Raw genomic sequence first — 27,105 nt, forward strand, 5'->3', positions numbered from 1 at the left:
GATTTTCCAAGAAACTTGAAATACAGAAATGTTACTTTTCATGTATACTTTTATTGTGTGAAGTGTGACTGTGGTAGGAGTAAAGGAAGAAAATAAGCCTACTCGGGTGTATTTTGGGCATATTCCATTAGTTTATTGCTCATTTGCATATTCAAATTCATTTTCCAAGAAACTTGTAATACAAAAAATGTTACTTTTAATGTCTATTTTCATTGTGTAAAGTTTCATTGTGGTAGGAGTAAAGGAAAAAAAAGAAGCCTTTTCGGGTGTATTTTGGGCATATTTGATTAGTGTAAGGCTCATTTGCATATTCAAATTAATTTTCAAAGAAACGTGTAATACAAAAAATGTTACATTTCATGGATACTTTCATCATGTAAAGTTTCATTGTGATAGGAGTAAAGGAAAAAAATAGCCCCATTGGGGTGTATTGTTGTCAGCACCATAGACTTATACAGTAAATAATGATGCGAATTAAACATATTTCCCCAACTAGGATTTCTTAGGACTTTTAGTATGTTGTTCTAGACACCTCATAGAAATGATGTATGGTGAAAAACCTTCTGTGACAATTAGTCTGTCGTAAAACGCTATTTTGCCTGGACTATATATTAAAAAAAAAATGTGGCTGTAAAACCTACACACTTATTGACACAGCCATGCAAATGCACATGCAATGACAGGGAGTGAGTGGGTACATATGATATTAATCACATAACTCTAATGTTATCCCTTATTGGTAAAAGTGATGATGTTACAACCATCCCCGGCCTCCCTATTCTCACTCCCCCCCCCCCCCCCCCCCCCCCACAGTGGCCCTAATCCTCTTCCATAAACGAGTAACAGTGCAAAAGTAGCTACTAGATGGTAAAAAAGTGAACCTGAGCGATTTTACAGATGTTTTATTATCACGGATATGTCCAGGCGGAATTTGACCTTTCTCAGGTAGCCTACCAGACTGGAAAATTAATTTTCACTAATGTCATAATGGGTATCTATAACATTGTTTTGACTAATTAAAACATAATTTTAGATATCTAGGCTATATAAAGGACAAGACAGTAGCCTATGTGATCACACCCAGTCTATGGATCACACACACCAAACTCTGAGCAAATAATTATTCATCTAGAAAACAATTTCCATGGATGCAAATAAAAAAAAAGTAAAAAAAAAAGAATATGAATAAATAAATAAAAAGCTCACAATTTTGACATATGGAGGCTGTGGGAGTTAACGGGTGGTAACTAACAGGTAACACCATGTTACTAACAGTTAACAGCTGTTTACCACTAGCTCCAGCTTGTAACAAGGTCCCGAGGAATGAAAGGTCACCGCGTAGGACATAGGATGGAGGAGAGGAGAGGAGGAGGGAGTTGTGGGACGCGGCCGGTCCGTTCAGGTAAACAGGCTGAACTTTCTCCCGCTACTTGAAACTCCGTTAACCGGGCTGAAGATGAAGTAAAGCGACAGAGACTCGGAGGAGGAGCGTAGGGAGTCACACTTCATGTGTCCTGGTAAGACCCGGACCTCAAAAACCGGTTCAGACCGTTACACTCTTCATGTTCACATCAGAGGAACAACAAAGTTCCTGCTGTTAGCGGCTAGCTTTATTAGCATCCCTCCGTTAGCTGCCGGGACCAATAACCCCGAGTTAAACTTTAGCCCGCGGTCCAATGTCGACACGGCGGACCTGGACCAGGATTTAACGGTCGGCAGATATTTAGAGAAAACGCTTTTATGTGTGACGGTAACTACGTGGTGTTAGCCGGCTGCTACGCACTGTTTACCGAACAGTTAGGAGCTAACTGTCACCGGAGCTAACTGACCGGACCGACGGACCCGGGTCTACCGGGGTCAGCCGTGAGAAGAACCGTCTGCTGGGATCAAAGTGGGTTCAGAGGACCGGGCGGAGACACGGGACATTGCCGTTCTCACAGGTGTCCGATACAATTTTAGAGTTGGTACGTCTGCTTATTTTTTAATCAGTCAATAATATTAACAATTGACCTGTGATAATATATTTTGCTTAAAGCAGGGGTTCTCAACTAGTCTCACTCTGGGCTCCACATTTTCCCACGGTCATTAAGTCGCGACCCACTTTTATAGAATTCAAACCAAGATTTTTTTTAAGCCTTTAAAAACTCATTTTGCTCTTTATTGAGCAAAGTGCATTTCAGGGCACATGAATGAAACTGAGGAGGACCATGACAACTGCATGTACGGAAGTGAATAAAAAAACATCAAACTGCACAAAATGGAGACCAACAAAACGATATATTTGACTTGTAATGCATCTCTGCATTCAGAGCATATTCACAAAAGTGAATAAATATCAAATTGCACAAAATAAAGACCCACAAAACAAGGTATTTTCACTGCATTCAGGCCACATTAATAAGAAACTGATATCTTTGCATTCAGAGCAAATGGAGCAAATAATAAGAAAGTGAGGAGGAGCATTACAACTGCGTGTGTTCACGTGTCTCGTGTGCCTTTCAAAATAAGTTAATTTTCAAAATAAAAGACATGTCCAACATCAGATGTGCATTAAATATTTACTTTTTTGACCAGCTGTCCGCGACCCATCCAGAACGGGTCCGTGACCCACTTTTGGGTCCCGACCCACCAGTTGAGAACCACTGGCTTAAAGAATAGTGTGAAATGTGACTGATGTTTTATTGTTGTCTACAACCAACAACTGATGTCGACTGATATATTTGACAATTGATTATATACTCGAGGAGGAAGTGGAAACCATTACATAAACACAACAACACACAAATATAACTTTTTTGCATATTGTTCAGTCATAGTGAAGTAGGCTAACTCCATTGAAGTAGAATTAGAGGGGATGCTACTACTGTAAAGTACTACAGAAAACTGCAAGTAGTTACAGTGAGTGAAATACTACAGTAAGGTACTACAGTGAACTGGCCTATCACAGGAAGGCACTGAAGCACATTATCACATCAGAATTGATTAAATGACTGTTCATCAGTAATAAATATAAAGATAATCAGAGCCTATGACAACACAAGGACACATTGGCTGCTGCTGTGAAGGAGGCGTGTCCTCACTCTTCACTCAGCATGATGTCACAAGAAGTTCTCTCATTTTCTCTCTCTGCAGGTTGAGAGTCAGCATGCTGTTTCCATGACCCTGCTGTCTCAGTGGATCTCTCTGGGACCAGTTTGGACCCCCTCTGTGACGCGCCACTTTTTCTGTCCCCCTGATTGGTCACCTGTCACCTGGCTGTCAGCATGCAGTCGGCCTATCAGAAGCTACCAGCTCAGCTGAGGCGCAGCTCCAGACTCAGGAAGTTAACGGCCGTACTTCTTGCCGCCTACGCCCTCAAAAAATTATCCCCATATGTCTGGAGAAGGATACAGGTCAGGAAATAAACCTACACACACACACACACACACACACACACACACACACACACACACACACACACACACACACACACACGTTGTGGTTAAAGGGATAGTTCAACATTTTGGCAAATTCGCCTATTGCCATAATCCCTTTAGTCATAGAGGTAGGTTCATCACCTTTAATCATTGGTGCATGTTGTTTTGAGATCGGCGGGGCAGAGGCGTGAGCTGCTCAGTGAACACAATGGAGGTGAATGGTACAGGTCCCTTGTCCCTCATCAAACTCGTCAAATACACCAGTGGTTCTCAGCCTTTTTGGGGTCCTGGACCCCCTGCATATTTTTGATCGACCCTGAGGAACGCCCCCCAACCCGATCTGGGGGGTGGGGGTGTAATTTGATAGAAACAGGAGAATGAGAATGAGCTTCTTATGCAGTGGCTTCTTGGCATAATGTAACACAACAGCATAGTTATGCAGTTTCCAGAAATATGTAACAAAACAGGACATTTAGGGGTAGGCAAATATATTTGTCGAAGGGCCAGAATTTTTCTCAACAGACACCTTGGGGGCCGGACATTCAAATAGGCCTAGATTGAAATTAAATTCACCTCTTTGCCTAATAATTTGGTTGTTCATAATTTATATTTTTATTTTACTTGTGCACATTATTTTTCATTTATACACATCTTTTGTGTTGTGTCTGATATAAAATGAAAAATGTTGACATAGCCTATCATATCATCATTTACATTACATATCATGCTGGAGCTTTACACTGGCAGTTCAGAGTATTTGCTTCATGTGTGGTAATTTTACATAATTATTCATGATTATTTGATAGCGTGGTGAATGTGCAGGTCACAACTTGTCCACAAGAGTGTTTTAGAGTTATTGGATTGTGTATTTGATGAGTTTGATGAGGGACAGGGGACCTGTACCATTCACCTCCATTGTGTTCGCTGAGCAGCTTGCGTCTCTGTCCTATGGATCTCAAAACAACATGCACTGATAATTAAAGGTAATGAACCTACTGCTATGACTATAGGGATTATGGCAATAGGAGAGAATGTTGAACTATCCCTTTAACTCAGAGTATATTTGTTATGTTTTCAGAGGAGTGCAGCAGGTAAACAGCTGGGTGGAACTAACCTCCCTGTGGGTGTGGCCAGCCCCTCCAACTCTGTAGAAAACAGCACAGAGAAGAGAAAGAAGAGTGACAGCAGGTGTGGTGTGTGCGTGTGTGTATATGTTTGTGTAACTGTGGCATGCAACCAGGATATCACTAAGAAAAATACAACATGACGCAAGTATGAAGAAGCTGTTATACGTGTGTGCAGCAGTTACCATGGTGATGTAATGAGAACTGACCTCAATAGCTGCCAACCCTAATCCATGGCACAAGACTCTGGACCATGCTCTTTACATGTGGTTTGACTAATGAGGAGTTGATTCATCACATCTGATATGAATGGTTTTGATAGTGAGATCAGATCAGATGTGAATGACATCATCATTAATTTAAGGAAAACTCACTGAGAATGAGTTTATATGGAGTCTAAATAACCGGGCCTTGATCCAGATATCAGAAAGTCTGTGCCTTTAAAGCCCCAGTATGTAACTTATTTGGCTTTTTATTAGCAAAAATCTAATATTGCTTTCACGTATTTCACTGATGTCGAATCAAACCCGCATACAAATGAAAGCTTTCTCGTACCTTAGAATGAGTTGTTACAAGTCGTTACAAATATACAAGGGGCGCACGGAACCGAGGCGGCCATGTTGCATCGCCATTTTTTACGTTGAGTGGCAGCGTGACCGTAGGTAACCATGGAAACTCACCGGAGCTGTTGGCTCGGGGAGAAAGTTTTCCAGGTAGCGCCTGTTAAAACTGTCACCACTGTGTAGTGTGAGGAAGGACGGAGGCACTGGTGTTGCATTCAGGTGCAGTCAGGCAGACGGCCGTCGGCAAACCAACCGGATGTCATTTTACTCCACCAGAGAAAGACGGTAAAACGTGGGTCAGGTAAACAATACGACATCACCATGACAACATATTGTCACGCCTGTATTGTTTTGCCTCGTGCTGGCGGACCACTTGTTTACATAGATGCTTGTTTATCCTGTTACATGCAGCGTCTGTTGTCTGTCTGACGTCTGCCCCATTTCACGTGAATGCAACATCAAGAATACATTCAGATATGCAACCGCACCGCTAGATGGGAGGAATTCCTACATACTGGGGCTTTAACAGTTTGGGTTAGTTGACTTGTTGCTATGACAACAGGACCAGATGAAGAAGCCTCATAGCCTCAGACTATACTGTAGGATGAACCCAGTCAGACAATTGTCTCTGTCCTCAGGTCTCCAGCTGTGAACAGGGAGTTTGTCCTCAGATTGTCTCGTCTGTTGAAGCTCTTGTTTCCACGGTTACTGTGTCCAGAGGTCGGTCTGTTGGTTTTACACTCTGTCACTCTGATGTCCAGGACCTTCCTGTCCATCTATGTCGCTGTTCTGGATGGTCAGTAGCTGTCTCTACCTGTCTGTGTCTGTATGTGCCTGTCTCTGTGTGTGCACGTACCTATTAGTAACTGTATCTGTCTGTAACTGTCTTTATCTGTCTGTCGTTGTCTGTAGCTGCCTGCCTGCGTCTATCTCTAACTCTGTGTGTCTGTACATGTCGTCTCTGCTTGTCTGTAGCTATCTGTCTGTACTTGTGCCATAGATCTGTGTCTGTCTTTGTCTGTCTGTCTCTGTCTGTACCTGTCTTTGTCTATGTCTGTAATTGTCTCAGTCTTTATCTGTATCTGTATCAGTCTGTATCTGTCTTTACCGTCACATGTGTTCCTGCGCATACGCAGAGCATCAATAATCAATACCATTGATTGTTTCAGGTTTGATAGTGAAGACAATTGTCCAGAAGAATCCTCGGGCCTTTGTGCTGCAGCTCTTTAAATGGCTCCTTGTTGCCATCCCTGCAACGTTCATTAACAGCACCATCAGGTTCCTGGAAGGTCGGCTGACCCTCAACTTTAGGAGCCGATTGGTCAACCATGCCTACCAGCTGTACTTTACCAACCAGGTTATACACACACACACACACACACACACACACACACACACACACACACACACACACACACACACACACACACACACACACACACACACACACACTAGGGCTTTGACATCGAACTTCGTTATTCGATTATAATTTGAATTAAAAAAAAAAAAGTGATATTCGAACGAATATTAGGGCAGCTCTAAATATTCAAACCTGTAATAAGCATTATTTTTGGTAAATGTGTTTGCCTGAAAATGTAGTTTTCAATCCAGATTTGAGGCTTTTTTCAGCCTCTTGGAAGTTGTGAAACGCCAGCTCATTAGCATTGATCACCTGGGGCTCCTGTACTTATGACATTATTACGTCGTTAGCGCCTGACGCCTGTTCACACGTCTTCACTGTGAGTGCGACCCTTTACAGTCTATGGTGCTACCATAGATATATACAAACCACGGAGGGAGAAGTTGAAATAGTGTTTCCTCTACATTCATTTAGGAGTGGCGAGCTGTTTTGTTTTTTTTAATTGTCGCAAATACACCACCGCCGCATGTCATCCGTTCATTCATCTCCGCATAGCGCTGTTTCTTATTGGCATTCACACACACACACACACACAGAGAAGAGCGCATGCATGACAACAGTGAAAACGAAACTTATACGGTCCGATCGCACCCCTATATATTATCAATAAATATTCGAATATATTCGAATATTACAGTAATATTAATAAACAAACAAAGTTTGAATATGATTTTTTGGGCAAATGTCAAAGCCCTAACACACACACACACACACGTACAGTAGCAAGAAAAAGTATGTGAACCCTTTGTCTTTATTGAACATATTGGATTCAATAAGTGGTTGCAGCTCCTTTGGCAGCAACAACCTCAACCAAACGTTTCCTGTAGCTGCAGATCACAACTGATCAACACTCAGGATGAATCCTGGACCACTGGTCCTGACAGAACTGCTTCAGCTCAGCCATGTTATTATGGGATGTCTGGTGTGAACGGCTCTCTGGAGGTCATTCCATAGCATCCCTGTTGGATTCAGGTCTGGCTCTAACTGGGCCACTCCCAAAGCTGGATTTTCTTTTTTAAGCTACTCGAGATGATCTAGATGTTTAGGCTCACTGTCCTGCTGCATCACACAACTTCTACTGAGTTTCAGCTGGTGGAGCCACCCTGACATCATCCTGTAGGAGGCCTGGATAAACAAACTGTAAAGCAAAGCAATTAATGCAGAAAACTAGGAGTTTCCAAAGGGTTCACATACTTTTTTCTTGCCACTGTATATTCCTCTGATCATTATTACCAAGATTGCCAAGATCAAGATTTAAGCTTTGCCCCCTCTCGGGTCCACCAGTCTCACACAGACCTTGCAGGGTAAATCCAGCAAGTGTCACTGTAGCTTCATGCTGGTACCTGGACACAGAACTGATGGGCGTGGTCACGACGTGTTCAGCAGGAAGTCCCTTGCGACACGTGTCTGAGCTGTTTCCTCTCTGTCGTTGCAGACGTATTACCGTGTCAGTAACATGGACACTCGTCTGTCCAACCCCGATCAGTCTCTCACCGAGGACATCGTCATGTTCTCAGCCTCCGTCTCTCACCTCTACTCCAACCTGACCAAACCCATCCTGGACGTGGTGGTCACCTGCTACACCCTGCTGCGCACCGCCCACTCTAAAGGTGAGTCGGCGTTCCCAGGTTCACACTCATGAAGATCACACGACAGGTCTGAGTGTTCAAAGATCACTTCCATCCTGCAGGAGCAAACACCACTTGGCCGTCGGTCATTGCCGGACTGGTGGTGGTGCTCACCGCCAAGGTCCTGCGCTCCTGCTCGCCTCGGTTTGGGAAACTGGTGGCCGAGGAGGCGAAGAGGAAAGGAGACTTGAGATACATGCACTCACGCATCATTACCAACTCTGAGGAGATCGCTTTCTATGGAGGACACAGGGTAAGGACGACTCTGGTGGACACAACATGTCGCTGCAGTTTTAAGACGAGACACCACAGGCAAAAACACTGTTCATGCACTGATCAATTTTGAGATTTTGGGCTATTTATTTCCCTTAACATGTCTTCTTTCAGAAAGGTCAAAAGAAATGGTAGAAAATCCACATTAAGGTGGTTATTTCACTTCATTTAGTCTCTTTCATCAGTAGATTTCTCCTAAAGTTAACATGCTACTGTGACACACTGTGCTGTGCCTGTTGTCTGACCCATGTCATGTCATGGGGTCAGAAAATTGTCATTTGCTCCATATCTGCAACCAATCGTAAAAGTACGATTCACAATAACAATCTATGGAATGTTACAGTACAAGTCTCTAAAGGCTGTTTTCTCAAAATGAGTTTTTCCTCAGACTCTAACCCCAAAATCTCCACTTCAGCAGCACTTACAGAAACCAAACCTTCCAGTTTTATTCCTGTCTATATTCTGAAGGTTTTTACAGAGGGGATTGTTGATATATCATTCACAGCCTGATTTATACAACATTTTATCCCTAAAAACATGACGAAATTAGATATTTTAGGGCTGGTGACAGTATTTTCTCATTTACAAGGTGTTAAAAGGGATATCCAAAATCCCCTCTGTAAAAACTTCTGACTCTAATATGTCAACAAAATAAAACAAGAATTTTGAAAGTGGCTTTATCCATTGTTCAGAAATGTATGCACATTTGCACATATTTAATCAGATATTGCCTCATTTACATATTTAAACATAAAATTTGACAAAACTTGAAATGTAAAAATATTTGTCTTAAAGGAGAATTCCGGTCATTTTCTAAATAACGCTCTACAGCTCCTGGTCCCAGAGTGCTACCATAGGAAAAGACCCAAGAAAAATATGTGCAGCCAGGACCTAGCTCTGCTCCTGCTAGCTGGGCTACACTGCAGTTAAACAGCCAAGTAATGGGGGCAGAACTTTAAAACCGTGACTTTGGCCTCTATTATGCTCAAAATATCACTACACATGCTTTGCAACATCCACCAGTGCCTTACCACACAACACTGTGTATAAACTCCGTTATATGAGAGAGCAGTGCTACATGTGTGTTTTTGTTACGTAGCTCTGTTCATACTGGCTTCCTTGGTAGACCTTACTAGTCGACTGTCGAGCGCATGCCCAGTCTGCATCGGTGCAGAAAGTGGAAGAAGGAGAGCATTTTGAATTTGATGGTCGTGCGTGTTTATCGAACCAGAATATACAGATGAGGAGCAGTCTTCTTCATTGATATGGAAACCAGTCCCCAGCTCGACAGTCGACCACACATGTAGCACTGCTCTCTCATATAACAGAGTTTATGCACAGTGTTGTGTGGTAAGGCACTGGTGGATGTTGCAAAGTATGTCTAGTGATATTTTGAGCATAATAGAGGCCAAAGTCACGGTTTTAAAGTTCTGCCCCCATTACTTTGCTGTTTAACTGCAGTGTAGCGCAGCTAGCAGGAGGAGAGCTAGGTCCGGGCTCCACATATTTTTCTTAGGTCTTTTCAGATGGTAGCACTCTGGGACCTAGAGCTGTAGAACGTTATTTAAAATGACCGGAATTAATGTAAGTGATAAACTTGGGAGTTTCATGGTGGTATCTGTTAGTTTATGTTTACCCTATTCACCTGTCTCACCTTAAATTGAATTGAATTGAATTGAACTGTGTATGGAGTGTGTTACTAGTAGGTGGAGATGTGTGTGGTGTTTATGTAGGGGTGTGTTTGTTCCATAGGTGGAGATGGCCCAGCTGCAGAGAAGCTACAAGTCTCTGTCGTCTCAGATCCATCACATCCTGTTGAAGCGACTCTGGTATGTCATGTTGGAACAGTTCCTCATGAAGTATGTGTGGAGCGCCTCCGGCCTGGTGATGGTCGCCGTGCCCATCATCACCGCCACAGGATATTCTAAATATGGTAAACATGCTGACAGAGGTTTCTCTGCACTAGTTCCTGCTACTCCAGCATGTTTAACAAAAACCAGACACCGTAATCATGTGATAACTCTGGTGCTGCGTGGCCTTTGCCCTGTGACGTGCAGACTCGGAGGAGGTGAAGCAGGCCGCCATGGAGATGAAGGAGGAGGAGCTGGTGAGTGAGAGGTTGCAGGCCTTCACCACGGCCAGAAACCTCCTCAACGCTGGAGCCGACGCTGTGGAGAGAATCATGAGTTCCTACAAGGAGGTGACCCCCAGCTCCTCCTCCTCCTCACATACACATATCCTCCTCCTCTTCCTCCTCCTACCTAGGGATGGATAACGATACTTGGTACCATAATGGAAGCAGAACCGACGTAAACGGTAGTAACCAGACTGAAAAGCGCAAAAAACACAGATTTTCCGTAGGTGCCACAGAGTTTATAATTAAACCTACCCCCAATTTCCACCAGGTCCGTCAGCGCCGCGGCACTACATGTGTCGTCATGTAAGTTGTTGTGTGCGACCATAGACTGTAGAAAATATGGACGTAGCACCCGTGACGTCACCCATTGGTTTTGGGGAGTTGTTTTTGTGACTCAAATATGCCGGCCTGAACGGCGCCATGTTGGATTGGCCGGCCGAGAACCCGCCCACTGGCCTCGAAGCAGCTGTCCATGGAGCTGCTCGGACCTGTCACTCAACGTTTCCGCGCCCTAATTGGCCAGAATTTTAACCTAATAACAGTAAAACGGTAGAGTTAAAAAAAAAATTCACCCCCCTCAGAGTGTGTGCGGGGGTAGAAACTATCGGTTGAGACCAAAAAACGTGACGACACCAGGCTTTGATCATGTTCATTGAGGATGTAAAGTCGGTGATTTTAACATGGGGGTCTATGGAGAATGCTGCTTTCTGACACCAGCCCCCAGAGGAAGCCGAGGGGATTGCAGTTTTTTGAACGCGGAAGTGAGCTTCACTTCTCAGACCAACAACTGCCCCCTTGTGTGCGACTAGAGCCGGTACGAGCGGAGTTGTTGTTTCTTTTTTAATTACCGTACCTGTATATTTAGGTGCGGCGGTGCGCCTTTATCACAGTACACGCACAACTTTTTTTTCATCAGCTTATCCGCGGACCACTTGTGTGCCAATTCGTGGAGAGCGATCCAAATGGATGGCAAGAAAAAAAAACTGATCCACACAAGCTGCTGGTTTTGATACACTGCTGTTTTTATTATGATAGTTCTGGCATTTTATATTGTTTTTTTTCTCCATAGTCTAAGTTGTATTTATATTATTTAAATGAATATTCTGTTCAACTTTCACGTCACCATTCTTTAAGCACCGTCTAAGTACCGGAACCATATCAAAAGAACTGGTTTGGTGCTGGTATCGGATAAAAACCTAAACGATACCCATCCCTACTCCTAACGTTGTCCTCTCTCCTCAGTGATTAAACTGTGTGTTTACCTCTCCAGGTGACAGAGCTGGCTGGTTACACAGCTCGTGTCTCTGAGATGCTGGAGGTGTTTGAAGACGTGAATCAGGGGGTCTACCGTCGCTCTGCGGACAGAGAGGAGAAGGAGTCACCGGCAGTAGACGGAGCTGTGGTGCAGCACGGTCAGAGAGTCTGTGGCCGACTGCAGATCAGGGGTGGGTGGAGCTTGTAGCGGTAGCGCTATAGCCTGATGGTGACTCAGTGGTGAAACAGACTCAGTGGTGAATTTTCAGACATCGTGCTAACCGTCCCTTTAAGCTGGGGACACACTACACGATTTTTTGCCCGATTCTACCCACAATTCACAGTCGGGACTAGTCTGCACCAGTCGGCATGGCGAGTTCATCTGTTCATCTGTTCAAACCCAAATCGGCAAGTGTGTGAGGTAAACAGATGCTGCCCGACTTCAGTCGTAGCAATTGAGACATGTTTGAAATTTTTAAGGTGAGTCTGAACTGGTCCCAACCCAACCGCAAACACGTCGCCCACAGCCAATAAATACAAGGAGGTCAGCAGCAGCAAGCCGTATGTCGTCCATGTTTGTTTACACTTTGTAGAATGTGTTGCCATGGTTGCCTAGCAACAATCACTTACGCTAACAGGCAGTTAGCAGGTGGTCAGCCGCTGTAGTATGTGTGGGCAGGAGGCTGATAACTCAACTAACGCAACTGTGGAAATGACTGCACATCTACACTACTGAGACTGGCACTGTCATGAGAGTTTGGTGCGTTCAGGTGCCTTCAGTTGGTTTGACAAATGGTGTAGTCTGTGATCACTCATCTGGCTCAGTTGTTAAGTGTGTGATCACTAGTCATAAAAATCTGCTGAAGCCAGTCGGTTAATGTGAACTCCAAATCTTTTCTAAATGGGCAACGAGTGTGAAAATGGTGTAGTGTGTCTCAGCTTTAGATGTCAAAGAAGACACTAATGAGCTGTAGCAACAGTAACGAAGTCTGATGTGAACCGCAGGAGATGTCATTCTGTTAAGATTTTTTTTACTGGATGTTGAACAGGCGCCCCATATACAGAGGCTATAATCCTCACTGCAGCTGGCCCTGGTTCGAATCCCCCTGTGGCCCTTTGCTGCTTGTCATTCCCTGTTTCCTGTCTCTCTCTGACTATCCTACTGTATCAATTCAAGGCATAAAAATCCCCACAAAAAATATTACTGAAACAAAAAGATGAAGTTATATCGCTATAACACTGCTCCCATTAATCCACTCATGACACTAACTGAAGGAGCATTTACATCAAATATGCAAACACATTAACAACACATTAAACATTTCTGTCTGGTACAAAGAATGGAAATATAGACAATGTCATTTACATAACATTTAACTTCATTTATATTCTCACATTATGGCTCTTGATGTCATGATGGAGGAAACAACTTGTTGCTGTTGTATTGTTGTCATGTTGATGTTTTGTTATTGGTCAGTAACTATTGTTTTGTTGTCTGTTATATTGTCGTCATGAACAGGTCAGGTGATCAGTGCAGAGAACGGGATTCGCTGCGAAGACCTGCCAATCATCACACCCACTGGAGACGTGGTGGTGTCCAGCCTCAACATCCAGGTAACACACACACACACACACACACACACACACACACACACACACACACACACACACACACACACACACACACACACACACACACACACACACACACACACACACACACACACACACACACACACACACACACACACACACACACATTAGAAACTAGAGATAACCAACTGAAACACTGGGCACACACTGTACTGATGTCTTCTTGTTTGTTAGTTGAGTGCCAGAGAAACAAAGAAAACCTCATTATGAAGAAAGAACTGAATTATTGTTTCATCACACGGTCTGTGCTGGTTCAGGGACTCGTGGTTTTGGTTCATGATTGTTGTAGAGACGATAGAATAACAATAGTTTGCAGCAGGAAAAAGCTTGTGGGCTGATAGCCCACAAAGAAATGACATTGTTCTTAATGAACGATCTTAGATTTTATTTGAACTGATTGAACAACTGAGTCCATTTATGAATAAAAAATTATGGAGTCTAACATTTTATAAACTTTGGTTACAGTAATACAGAGGTTCAGCTTTATGTTATTGCACCACCAGATCTACACACAGAGCTGAGGCCAGGGTAACACCTCTCTTACTTAGATGGCTTCAAAAAAACTTCCACAGGCTCAAGACACAAACACACACACAAACAGGGCGTCACGGCAGAGCCAAGTCAAGTTCATGAACTACACTTGTAGTTACTGTAAATAAGAGCAATAAAAGCAGGTAAAAAAGCTCAAACACACCTGTTTAAACTGTACACAGAGGTATGGTATCTTCTCTATCTGTCCAGTCACAGCTGCTACATTATCTAACCCTTTAACTTAGTTTGACACACATCTAAAATGTGTCTGGCAAACCAATGTTGTGCGCGGGAAATTCGGACCAAGAGTTGCAGCGCATTATGCAGCACAAAGCCTGTTCAAGGCCATGGAGAGATACGTGGGGGGGCATTTGTTTTTTTGGGGGTTTTGAACTCTTCATCACCCATTAGCATTAAAACACTTAAAATGCATGTGTATTCTTTCACAAATCCTGCTCCAAGTCCCTTTAATCCATCTCTTACCTGCAGTCTCGTGCAGCTGTCTGTGTGCAGTGTGTGTTGGGTGCCACAGGGTGTCACTGTTGGAGTCTGTCAACTCTGGTAACAAGCTGCTATTTCAGCTCTGCTGCATGTATGAGGGTAGAGATAATGTTACTGCGGTGTGGAGTGTGGTCACTGCTGTGAATCTGTGAATGCTCAGCACTGTCTCACTGTTAAACCATTATGGACCCCCACCAAAGGAGACATTTTGAGCCCTTTACACACACACACCCCCTCACTGTGTCCAGATCCAGGGGCCACACCCTGGAGCCAGTACAGGTGTGGCCCCTTCATAAAAAGCAGAAGTGAAACCAGACAATGTGGTCCGCGGAGGATTTATGCTCATTGTCACCAGCTGTGTCCGCTGGCATCACAAAGTGCAGCTCCTGTCGCCTAGCAACCTTGACAACAGGTTTTAAGAGTTGTACCCTAAGCTGTTGAACTGACTTGACACAGTGACATTAAACACTGGTTTGCCACGCTCAGCAACGGTTTCCCGGAAGTGTTTAAAAAAAAAAAAGCGGAGAACAATGGCCATAAAACAGAACAAATAATGAAATAGGAGAACGTGAGCAGACAAGCATGAAAGGAACAAACCCTAGCATTAGCTTTACAAGAAAAACGGCAGTACATGACAGTATAAATACAGAGCTAAGGTGATCCAGAGCCAGAGCTGTGAGGAGTTATCTGTCCTATGACACAAGGATGATTATTATAAACCTGCTTTCATCAGATCTCATTCAACATTATTGTTTTATTTACAAACATGAAGCAAAGAGAAGAATGAAAAATGTTCCCAAACACACAATAATAAATATTACACACCAGGTGACGTCAATCAAGTGTGTGAAGGTTCAAGCCTTAGCCCTTAGGGGGGACACTGGGATTGGGCCCTTCAAGTCTCTATTCTTTCACCAGTGTTTCCATCTGACTGAGGTCAGAGGTCACAGCAGAGCCTTCAGCTCATTAGCATTACTGAAACACTGACTGAGTGTGTGTGTGTGTGTGTTCGCACACAGACACACAACAGAGGGATTAAACAGGGTGAAATTCTTGTGGCACAGACTCAGCAGATGAAAACATGACAGAAGAAGAAGAGGAACATTGATGGAAACAGAACATCCTCTCTCTCGTCTGGTTCTCGACCTCTGATCCCTCGGCTGCCGCGGCTGCTCTCTGATTGGTCGCTTTTCTCACAGTGTCGTCACCTGCAGAGTCGGAAAAATTTCAGAGAACCGGTTCATCGGCCTGTTTGGTGTGGGACGACAGTTTACAGGAGACGTGCTACAGATAGAATCAATACTGAGCTGATGTATGACTGACAGACGGATGAATATGGATCTGGGGCCGTATTCACAAAGCATTTTATCTTACCGCTAGGAGTGCTCCTAACTCGCACTAAAAGTTTTTACGTAGGAGTTTTTTCTTAAAAGCTATTCACAAAGCCGCTGAGACCTACTCTTACTAAGGATAAATCACTAAGAGCAAACTAAGAGTCACGCCCCTGGTGACGCCCCGTTGCTATGGATTACGTCAATTCTCGTGCACGAATTCGAGGCGCTCAACACGGTGATTGGTTGTTGAGTGCCGGCGGCGCCCCCCCTCTCCTCCCTCCTCCTTCTCCTCCTCCTCGCCGCCGGCCGCTCCGCTCCACTTTTTATTTATTTATTTGCCGTCAGGTCCGACGAGGCTTTTTAGACTGCTTCGAGTCCAAACCACTCTCTCTGCTGCCAAGTTGGGCTCTGAACTCTCTGTCTGTCTCTCTGCCATCTGCATCTTTCTGCTACAGTTTTTGTCGCGTCTCACTTTCACTTTCTGCAGTGTGACGCTGTGCAAATGCAATGAGGGTCAGTGCGTCCACTCGCAAAGCAGCCGCTGGGTTTTTTTCTTCCCACATTTTAATATTAATTTTCACATTCGTTGACAGCCCTATATGGTGATCATAATAATGATGAGAAAAGAAAATGCATTACCCACATTTGTGGCCTATAGCAGGATTTGAACCCAGACTAACAATAAGTTTAGTTTACTGGGCGAGCAGCCTTATCACATGAGCTATTACTACTAACAGATGTGTGTGTCTAGCGCACCCAGCAACTTTTTAAAAATATTTTTGGCTCACATCAGCATGACTGCATCGCAGCAGTCGCAGTTACCTCGGTCCGACCGTTGTGACGCCTATATTGGACAGTCCGTCACCGTCACTACTCCCGTTTTATAGCGAAAATGTTGTAGATGACCCAAAAAAAAAAAAAAAAAAAAAACACCGACAAAAAGGCACGTTGGGCATCAAAGGGCAAAGGGGCAGGTGCTCCAGCACCCCCCTCTGCAGCAATTCGCAGTCCTCCATACATTTGCCTGGCTGCAGCCATTTGCGATTCTTTGTGAATAGGTCTTACTGAGTTAGGAGTCCTCACGAGGACTTTTAAGCTCTCCCAGACTTAGGAGCTACTTTTAGGCATAAAATACTTTGTGAATTACTCTTATTTTAAAAAACTAGGAGTCCTAAATTTAAGACTGACACGCCCACTTTTTTTAGGAGTTGCTCCTAAATTCGGCCCTTAGGAGCTACTTTTAGCCTTAAGATTCTTTGTGAATACGGCCCCTGATCTATAATCTGAACCACAGTGTGTATTTCTGCCAGTCTGAGTCATCACACAGCACTCCACAGTCCTGCAGTCTAAACTCAACATCTACTTACTTTGCTACTCGTAGAGCTTTTAGCTGTTTCCATATGTACAAGCAGCTGTTGTCATGTGGCCGAGGCTTTGTACTCCAGCTCCATTCACTGAGTGACATGTGTTTAAAGCCAGTAGGTCAAAACACAAGTGTTTAAAGAACAAAGTGACCAGGATCTGAAGAAAACTGCAGCTCTTCTCTCAGTCAGGCGTCAGGTTGCCTGTTGTCTCTCGACTTCTTCGGCTTGTAGTCAGGTTGTAGCTGTTCTCCTGCACTGTATGCTTCTTCTGGCTCTTTGTTCCTCTTCTGCTGCAGGGTATTGCTCTTTCCACTTTTCACAGAAACCACACTTCATAGAAAGTTATTTGCAAAAAAAGCAAACCAGTGCGAGGGCCCCAGATCAAGAGTTTCAGTCGAGGATTCCACTGAGTAAATGTCAACATGCTGAAACTGTGGCGGCACTTGTTTCTCTACAGCAGCACAGACACTGAAGGTAGTGTAGATGTGGTAGGTACTGCAGGTGTGATTCTTCCTGATATCAAACTGGAAGAGAAGAGGAAGAGGAAGGCACAGTATGGAGTGACAGCAGCAGCTGCAGCAACAGCTCCAATCACAACTTAAAGGAGACATTCTGCCCCTTTTCCACAAATTAAAATAGTTCCCAGGTGTCTTAAAGACATGTCTGTGACATGCTTTGGTCAAAATCCTCCAAGGATCAAACATCACAGCTCTTTTCATCCTCTCTAAACAGCCCTGTTCAGAACAGCTGGTTTCAGTGTCTATCCTTTTAAATGCAAATGAACCACTGCTTGCCCCGCCCCTTCTACTGGTACCAGGTAGGGGTGGGATTATGCAAATTTGATTGCCAGACAATTTCAACCTAGGGAGCCTGAAAATTACAGATTTTTTTTGTCAATTCTCACATTTTGGGGCCGGAAGGCAAGACAAACACCTAAATATATGTTAAAGAGCCTTTAAAAAATGACATTTCCATAATATGTCTCCTTTTAAAAAGGAAACAATGCATGACTGGTTTATTGAGAAACTTAGTGTTTTATCAGACGAGTTCTAGACGACCAACAAAAAGGGACTGTTCAGTGTTCAGACAGATGTAAGCAGCTCAGAGACAGAAGGTCAGATCTGTTCTCTCCTTATCAGCACTGTGTGGTCACCATGTTTCTGTCCTGATATGGAACTGTTACTGTGTGAACTGTGACAGACATGCTCCACACACAAAGTTCACAGTGGGCTAATGCCAGCTTGTTTTCACTAACACCATCTCAGGCTGATTTGAACTTGTTTGGGCTAACATAGCCTCAGCTCCTCACATAAGTGTGTGGGTTGTGTTCACACACTGTTTTTGTTGTGGTGCGATATTTGTTATTGAGGATTATGGCAGCATTTTATTGGATATCTGCTATTATTAATATGTCCCTAGTTCCAGTCAAACCTCCTGGTGGCCTTGATTTGAATTACTGACTGATTACTGACATTTGCAGTCTTAGCAACCAGCTCAAACACTGTGGCAACCTCTTTGAAACCCCAGTAACTTCATAAAACATCATACAGGCCTGAAACTGACCAGTAGAGCGCCATAGCAACCACTAAACTTCCAGCTGTGGAAACAACAGCACATCATCTTTTCATCTTGTGTCATTAAAAGATCTAATCTGTCAGATCAGTGTGTATTAAGGTGTGTCTGTCCCTGTGTGTCAGATGGATGAGGGGATGAATGTGTTGATCACAGGTCCAAACGGCTGTGGGAAGAGTTCTCTGTTCAGGATCCTCAGTGGTCTGTGGCCGGTTTATGGAGGAGTCCTGCACCGTCCAGAACCACAACAGATGTTCTACATCCCTCAGAGGTACTGCTACTACTGTTACTACCACTGCTGCTTCTAGGAGTCCTACTGCTGTGCTGTTCAGCTGTTATTCCACAGACAGCTGTCCTCAGTGGACAGTGGACACACATTCCAGCACTTCTCTAACTGAGTGGCAGTCCTCTCAGTGGACGGTCGGTCCTGTCAGACCCACCTGCCTGTTTCTATTTTGTTTGTAATTAACTTTTTTTAATTGATTCCAGACAACATTGTCCCATCAGCATTTTGTATCTCGTATGTACAGTGGCATGCAGAAGTCTGGAAACCCCTGGGTCAAAATGTCTCTTAATGTGAACAGTTCAGCAAGTGGAAGATGGAATGATCTCCAAAAATCATAAAGTTACAGATGACACATAGCATTTATATTGTAAACAATATTATGTTTCTTTTGTTTTCATCTTTTTCATTTTCAAAATGACAGGAAAGCAAAAGGTTTGTTCACCCTGCATAGTTAGTAGCTAGTAGCCCCCCTTTGGAGACTATCACAGTGTGTAAATCATAAATAATCTTGTCTGATACCTTGGTCAGAGTTCTCTGAGAGCTCCAGTCTCCTGGGTTTCCCATTCTTTTGCAGCTGCTGCTTTGTTTCCCTCTTTCACTCTGAAACTGTAGAAAAGAAAAATGATACACTGATGTTGATTAAAATAGTGAAAGATAGTGTTTCATGTTTAACTTTATGTTTTTTAGAGATCATTTCATCTTCCAACATACGAAAACAATGGAAACCGCTTATAGTGATCATGTGGGTCCAGAGTCAATGTGACACTAAAAGCGGTCAACTATTATAACCGATTTTTTATTATTTCACTTCATTTTTATGCAGAAAAACATCTAAATGCCATTTGTATGGTTTCAGCTTCAGCATTTACTCAATTTTATTTAATGTTTCAAACATGGTGCAGTCGTTTCAAATGCTTTTCCAGAGGCACGGTGCAAGTTAAATTACTGCGCAGACATAACTAAAATACTCTACACAATACAGCACAGTAACATATAGCCTACTGTGATTAAAATGATAAATAGGCAATTGCCTTTAACGTTGTTGTGCAATTTAGTAAACAACAGTAGGCCTACTGTATGTCCGTAGTGCAGGTTGGCGACCCAGCAGACTTATTTCTTATTTTTTATTGAACAGCTGGTGTCGACTCATTTACGTTAGCTAGCAGCAGAAGCAGAAGTCCGGCAAGGAATCATGGGAGCAAGAAATAAAATGAATAGCCTACACATAGTTTTAAAATAGTTTTTGCACATGTTTTCATTCATATAATGACCAAAAATGAACACTATAATATATATATATAAACACATTATTTTAACAGCATTTGTATAGAAATGATTCTTTCCCAAGTCTTTTGATCCATAAAAGCGGTGGATTACTAAATCTATAGTTCAGACCAGAGGCGACGCGCCGCGAAGCGCCGCGATTGCTCGCGCCGTGCAGTTATCGTTTCGGCGTCTGTTCTATTTTGTGCGCGAGCCGCGAGCAATCGCGTCAATCTTGGCAGGAAGTCACACATGAAACAACGAGAGAATCCGGTCAATTTTCAAAATAAAACACTTTTCAAAATAAAATACAGCGATTGACAAATGCGACCGTATTTATATTTGTCAGACTCTCAACAGAGAGCAAGAGAGATGAAAACACACACACAGGATAGGGAGACACGGAGTGGGCTGGCTGCAGGGAGGAGGAGGGGGGGTCAAAACACACAAACAAACAGGGAAAGAGAGAGAGAGAGAGGCAGAGACGAGTTGTTGTCAAGTGAAGGACGACGTGAAATTAATCTTGGAAGTAGAGGGAGTTGTTTGACCCACAGCACATGGTGTTATAATTATATGAGGTTATTTACTTATTCATGATGTAAAAAACACAGCTCTGAATGTGAGTGAACAACAGCTGAGGAACAGAGGCGCTCGCGACCGCCGCGGAGAAATCAGCGTCTGGTGTGAACTGGAGGGACGCGGCTCGCGCGCGATTTCCGCGGCCGCTTCGCTTCACGGCGCTTCCGCGTCCGGTGTGAACCTGATCGGCCGGGTTCACACCGGACGCCGAAGCGCCGTGGAACGGAGACCGCTTCCCTTCGGCGCCCAAGTTAACAGGTTGTGTAGTTCAGACCAGAGGCGACGCGCCGCGAAGCGCCGCGATTGCTCGCGCCGTGCAGTTATCGTTTCGGCGTCTGTTCTATTTTGTGCGCGAGCCGCGAGCAATCGCGTCAATCTTGGCAGGAAGTCACACATGAAACAACGAGAGAATCCGATCAATTTTCAAAATAAAACACTTTTCAAAATAAAATTCAGCGATTGACAAATGCGACTGTATTTATATTTGTCAGACTCTCAACAGAGAGCAAGAGAGATGAAAACACACACACAGGATAGGGAGACACGGAGTGGGCTGGCTGCAGGGAGGAGGAGGGGGGGTCAAAACACACAAACAAACAGGGAAAGAGAGAGAGAGAGAGGCAGAGACGAGTTGTAAAGTGAAGGAGGACGTGAAATTAATCTTGGAAGTGAAGTACAGGGAGTTGTTTGACCCACAGCACATGGTGTTATAATTATATGAGGTTATTTACTTATCCATGATGTAAAAAACACAGCTCTGAATGTGAGTGAACAACAGCTGAGGAGCAGAGGCGCTCGCGACCGCCGCGGAGAAATCAGCGTCTGGTGTGAACTGGAGGGACGCGGCTCGCACGCGATTTCCGCGGCCGCTTCGCTTCACGGCGCTTCCGCGTCCGGTGTGAACCTGGCGTAAGTGGTTTCCACTGTACTCCATACAGGGGGGCAAAAACAGAAGTTCACAATTAAACATAAAGTAGAGTAGATCAGGGAGAAGATGAAATACGTTTTTCACTTGTATCCCACCTGTCTGTTTCATCTGCATCAGGGAGTTTGTGCTGCCTTCATTGGTAAAGAGTTGGTTGGCTCAGCTGAGCTTCTGATTGGCATCAGTTCTGATGGAGCTCTGTCATCTGGAACCATCAGGGAGCGGGTGGTCTGCCTGCAGCAGTGTAGTAGTGATGTGGTCTGTGTCCTGTGCAGGCCCTACATGTCCGAGGGGACCCTCAGGGACCAGGTCATCTATCCAGACTCAGTGGAGGAGATGGTCCAGAGAGGGATCACTGATTCTAATCTGGAAGAGATCCTCCGGACCGTCCACCTGGTTTACATCCTGGACCGTGAGGGAGGTCAGTCTGTGTGGCGGGTCTGAGACTTCATGAACACACCAAACAACATGAACAGTGGACGTCAAACCGTCTCTGATGTTAAGGTTTCTTACCTCAGTGTTGATGTTATCACAGAAGAGAATCAGTCTGCTTGTCTCTGTCTTGTGGTGTGTGTGTGTGTGTGTGACAGGCTGGGAGTCTGTCAGTGACTGGAAAGACGTCCTGTCTGGAGGAGAGAAGCAGAGGATGGGGATGGCTCGCATGTTCTACCACCGGTAAAGTTCCAGTCTATAGAGTGTCATGTGGTCCTGGACTCTGAGCTCCTCAGTATCTGACTCTCTCTCTCTCTCTCTCTCTCTCTCTCTCTCTCTCTCTCCCTGCGGTGTGAATGTCTCTCGCCCAGCCCGCGGTACGCTTTGCTGGACGAGTGCACGAGCGCCATCAGCATCGACGTGGAGGGAAGCATCTTCCAGGCTGCAAAGGATGCTGGGATAACTCTGTTGTCAATCACACACAGACCATCACTGTGGTCAGTACACACACACACACACACACACACACACACACACACACACACACACACACACACACACACACACACACACACACACACACACACACAGTTGTCTGTTTGACCTGCATATCAATGATATTAAAGGAATAGTTCACCCAAAATTGAAATTGCACTCATTATCTACTCCCCCTCATGTGGACTAAGGGCTGGGAGAAGTTTCAGAGTCCTCCGTGGCTTCTCTGAGTTACAGGGGGTCTCGGCGTAGCAGTGCATGTCCATATAACGGTTGCAAATGGATACCAACTGTCTTCGTAACAAAAAGAAACACCAAAAAACATCCAAATACCTCCATGCTGCTCGTATGTAATGTCCGTCTTGTATTGAAGCCCCGAAATGCGAAATTGTTCCGAAAAAAATTAAATAAGTCCAGGAAGAGGAGCTTCCGCTGCAAACAAGCTTGAAATATAGACTTATTTAATTTTTTTCAGAACAATTTTGCATTTCGGGGCTTCAATACAAGACGGACATTACATACGAGCAGCATGGAGGTATTTGGATGTTTTTTGGTGTGTCTTTTTGTTACAGAGACAGTTGGTATCCATTTGCAACCGTTATATGGACATGCACTGCTACGCCGAGACCCCCTGTAACTCAGAGAAGCCACGGAGGACTCTGAAACTTCTCCCAGCCCTTAGTCCACATGAGGGGGAGTAGATAATGAGTTATTTCAATTTCCCTTCAAGAAACATGAAGTAGTTGTCTGTCCCTCCTGCGGGGGGCAGCAGAGCTCTGGGCTGCTCTCCCCTGCCCCACCCTGATCCTCCTCCTCTTCTCCTCCTCTGTCTGACAGGAAGTACCACTCTCACCTGCTCCAGTTTGATGGAGAAGGAGGATGGAGGTTTGAGCCTCTGGATGCCTCCACCCGTCTCTCTCTGCAGGTATTTAAACCAAACCCACTGACACAGACATCCACTAATATGAGCCCAGAACATTTCTCTGGGTCGGAACAATCGGACCTGATCCAGCTGGGGAGGTGTGTGTGTGTGTGTGTGTGTGAGAGAAACAGTGGAGAGCATGTAAAGTTGTTTTCAGAAACAGAGAGTGAAGATGGAGGCAGATGAGCCAGCTGTGTCGCTGCTTTGTTTTAACCAGTTTAATTTCCCTTGTCTTTCATTAGCCCTCGTTCAGAGCAACACACACACACACACACACACACAGAAAGCGAGAGAGAGAGAGAGAGAGAGAGAGAGAAAACACATCAGGAAAGGACTGCCCTACAGTGTTATTATTAGCATAATATAATTATAACCATGGCTGAGTTTCAGCTGCGATCATCTACTACATGTGGTCTCCTCTGTCTCTCTGTGCAGCTGCTAAAATGCTAAGAATATTAACTTCATGCATTCTTCTCATGTCTGTGTCATGATCAGTGCAGACATTGAAACTATGGGCTGGTTAAAGGTGTCAGTTGGATGTAATGTTGCTGGCATCCTATCAGTGGGACTATCTGTGTGTTTTTTTGGCTGGGAGCTGCACACCGGTGAAAGATGCTGAAGCTCTAGATCACAAAACGTAGCAGGGAGTGTGTGTGTTTATGAGTCAAAGGGATGGATCACCATGCCTGTATGGAAATCTTCAATTGATATAACCTTCATATATTGTGATATTACAAATAGACCATGTCTCCCAGCCCCAACATGGACCGGTCTCTAGTAAGAGCTGAAGAGGCGGCTTCGTTTGAATCTGGATCTCAGGGTTCACACATACACACACACACACACAATCCGTTTCAGTGAATCACGTGTTAAAATAACTGAAGCTCCTCAGCTGACCTGCAGACCCCTCCGAACGCTGCCTCTGCAGATGCTCCGGTTTCTATGGTAACCACCAGATGCACAACAACACGCCTCCGGTATGCATGATGCGTGTGTGTGTGTGTGTGAGGGCAAAGTTTGGAGTGGGGAGACTGAATACAGCCAATCAACAGTTTGAGACTGTGTCATGTGACCTGTTGTTTCTGCAGGATGCAGTTGATCATTAGTTTAGTTTCACAGATTAAATCAGCACCTCTGGACAAGACTGGACTTTAACTTGTGGGTCCTCTGGTCTCCCTGATCTCTCTGCTCACTCTCATTTACCTGGTCTCTGGTCTCTTTGCACTGATCTGTGGTCTCACTGGTCTGTGGTCTCTGGTGTCTCTGTCAGGAGGAGAAGCAGCGTCTGGAGAACCAGCTGTCGGGGATTCCCAAGGTGCAGCAGAGGCTGGCAGAGCTGTGTGCCCTGCTGGGGGAGAGTGTGGGGAGGCAGGAGGAGGAGGAGTGAAGATGAAGAGGAGGCTCTCTCATGAGTTTCAACTGGGATGGAAGACGTTTGCTGCTTTTACTGGTTACCATGGAAACACATTGCAGGGCAGTCATGTGACTGAAACTGATGTTAAACACAAGTTTGATGTGAAACCATGTTTTATCCCTCTGGTCCGGCCTGGTCCAGTCTGGTCTGGTCTGGTCTGGTCTGGTCCAGTCCGGTCCGGTCCGGTCTGGTCTGGTCTAGTCTACTGGACTTGACCTCTGCAGTCAGGTCCCACATACATGTCCATAAATCCTCCCAGAAATCACATTGTTTGTTACTGTTTATACAATCAAATGTTTTATGTAGAAATCATATATATATCTATTATTATTATATAGATATATATATATTATAATGACTATAATCAATCAGTTTATCATTAAATCAATAAACTGCTGCTGAAGAGATAAAGTGATACCGTTAAGATGAAAATGTCTTGAACTTTGTTCAGTAGAAAATGATAATAATCGATGTCTGTGTCAAGCTTTTTAAATTAAACTCACAAATGATTTAGATAAAACAAAGGAGGAATAAAAAGAGTCTGATCACAGAAACACGTTGTGTCTCCAGTTCCTGCTTCATGTTCTGTCTGGTCTCCTCACCGTCACATCAAAGGACTGTTTGTTCCACACTGCACCGAGGGACAACTTGGACTTCTCTACATTCTCCAGACAGACATTTATGTGGTTTGATATTAAAATAGTCCCAACATTTCTGTCATAGTAGCCTTCACAAAATCACTGGGAAGCTTCTTCTGGCTTGGTTTCAGTCCAGAAGCTGCTTCCAGGTCAGTGAATCAGGACTGAGGTCTTGTATCCAGACAATGAATCATCACACCTGTTAAGACTGATCAGGTGACGTTTAGGAGGGAATGACAGCTGGAGTAGTGAACTCAACTATCTGATGTATTTAGAGCAGCTAAAACACTAAATGGCTCTGGATCAATGATCTGATCAGAAATCAGGCACAGCAGAGAGTTATCTGTCACAAGTACTCTTACTGGTATACTTTAACAGCAGGAAGTATACTCGCTGCTATACAGAAAGTACTTTACTGTGATACTGTAACGACAGAAGGAATTTTGACTTAGTACTGGAGGATTAGGGTTATGATAGTGGAGCAGTAACATGAGCACAACAGGGCTGGTTCAGATGAGTCCATCCCTCAGACATACTGCTATAGGTGTAGTGGTATAGACTGGTGGTGCTCCTTCTCTCTGTCCTCTCTGTGTTGGAGCAGCAGGATGCCCTCAGCTTCCACCCTGAGCCTGCTGCTGGAGGAGCTTTCCTCCACCCATCACACCACAGCTGCTCTTTGTGGGAACTGTGGAGTTTCTCTCACTGTAAAGTGCCTCAAGATTTTTTTTTTTTTATTATCAAATAAAATTAATTAATAATTCAATTGAAAAATTACTACAGTAATATTAATAACCACTGACTACTGATGTAATGATATGATAATAACCACTGATGAGTCATCACCATAGAGTAGCTACTAGTAATCACGTGAGACTACTGATTACTGATGTGATAATGTATAACCACTGAGATCAGCTGTAATCATGACTTAACAACCGCTGTACTAGCCTAGTCCATAATAGGCCTATGAAAAAAAAAGAAAAAAAAAGGCTATTAATAATAGGCCTATGACCACTGAACACTGGTGTGATCATAGGCTACTGATATAATAACCACTGACTGAGTAATGTAATGTAATTTATTGTGTGTGTGTGTGTGTGTGTGTGATTCATCATCTCCAGTTTAAAGCTTTAGCAAATAGTTTAAAGCTTTAACTGTAGGAATAACGGGCTCTTGTTGGTGGGTTGATTGAGAATCAATAACTAATCAATAATCAATCAAAACTGCTCAATTGATTTGCAACACACTGAAGCATGATCAATTTAACTCTGAGCACGCTATTCATGTGTTAACTGAACCGCGCTCAAAGTGATGATGATGATGATGATCCAATCTGAGCGACAGTGGAAGTCCACGAACCTGCAGGTGCACCGTTTGTTTC

At 44.1% G+C, this 27,105-nt stretch overlaps 2 protein-coding genes across 3 annotated transcripts in view; one reads left to right on the top strand and one right to left on the bottom strand.

Moving 5' to 3' along the window:
• bcap31 (B cell receptor associated protein 31) overlaps positions 1–27,105 on the bottom strand; it is a 381,037-nt gene that overhangs the window by 56,396 nt on the left and 297,536 nt on the right. The gene's annotated exons all lie outside the window — the stretch shown is intronic.
• abcd1 (ATP-binding cassette, sub-family D (ALD), member 1) lies at positions 1,375–25,640 on the top strand. Of its 2 annotated transcripts, none has more exons than XM_083976017.1 (17): positions 1,375–1,517; positions 3,133–3,392; positions 4,495–4,604; positions 5,742–5,899; positions 6,273–6,460; positions 7,959–8,133; positions 8,214–8,404; positions 10,177–10,357; positions 10,482–10,624; positions 11,832–12,006; positions 13,335–13,429; positions 18,896–19,041; positions 22,099–22,244; positions 22,414–22,498; positions 22,627–22,752; positions 23,588–23,675; positions 24,943–25,640. In XM_083976017.1, exons 2-17 carry the CDS (start codon positions 3,264–3,266, stop codon positions 25,057–25,059), a joined length of 2,253 nt encoding a protein of 750 aa, XP_083832143.1. In that variant the 5' UTR covers positions 1,375–1,517; positions 3,133–3,263; the 3' UTR covers positions 25,060–25,640. The 2 variants fall into 2 exon arrangements, with proteins under 2 accessions (XP_083832143.1, XP_083832144.1); XM_083976018.1 differs by lacking the exon at positions 1,375–1,517 and adding an exon at positions 1,547–1,964.

Source organism: Trachurus trachurus, assembly GCF_905171665.1.
Source record: "Trachurus trachurus genome assembly, chromosome: 7".
NCBI classification, from domain to species: Eukaryota; Metazoa; Chordata; class Actinopteri; order Carangiformes; family Carangidae; genus Trachurus; species Trachurus trachurus.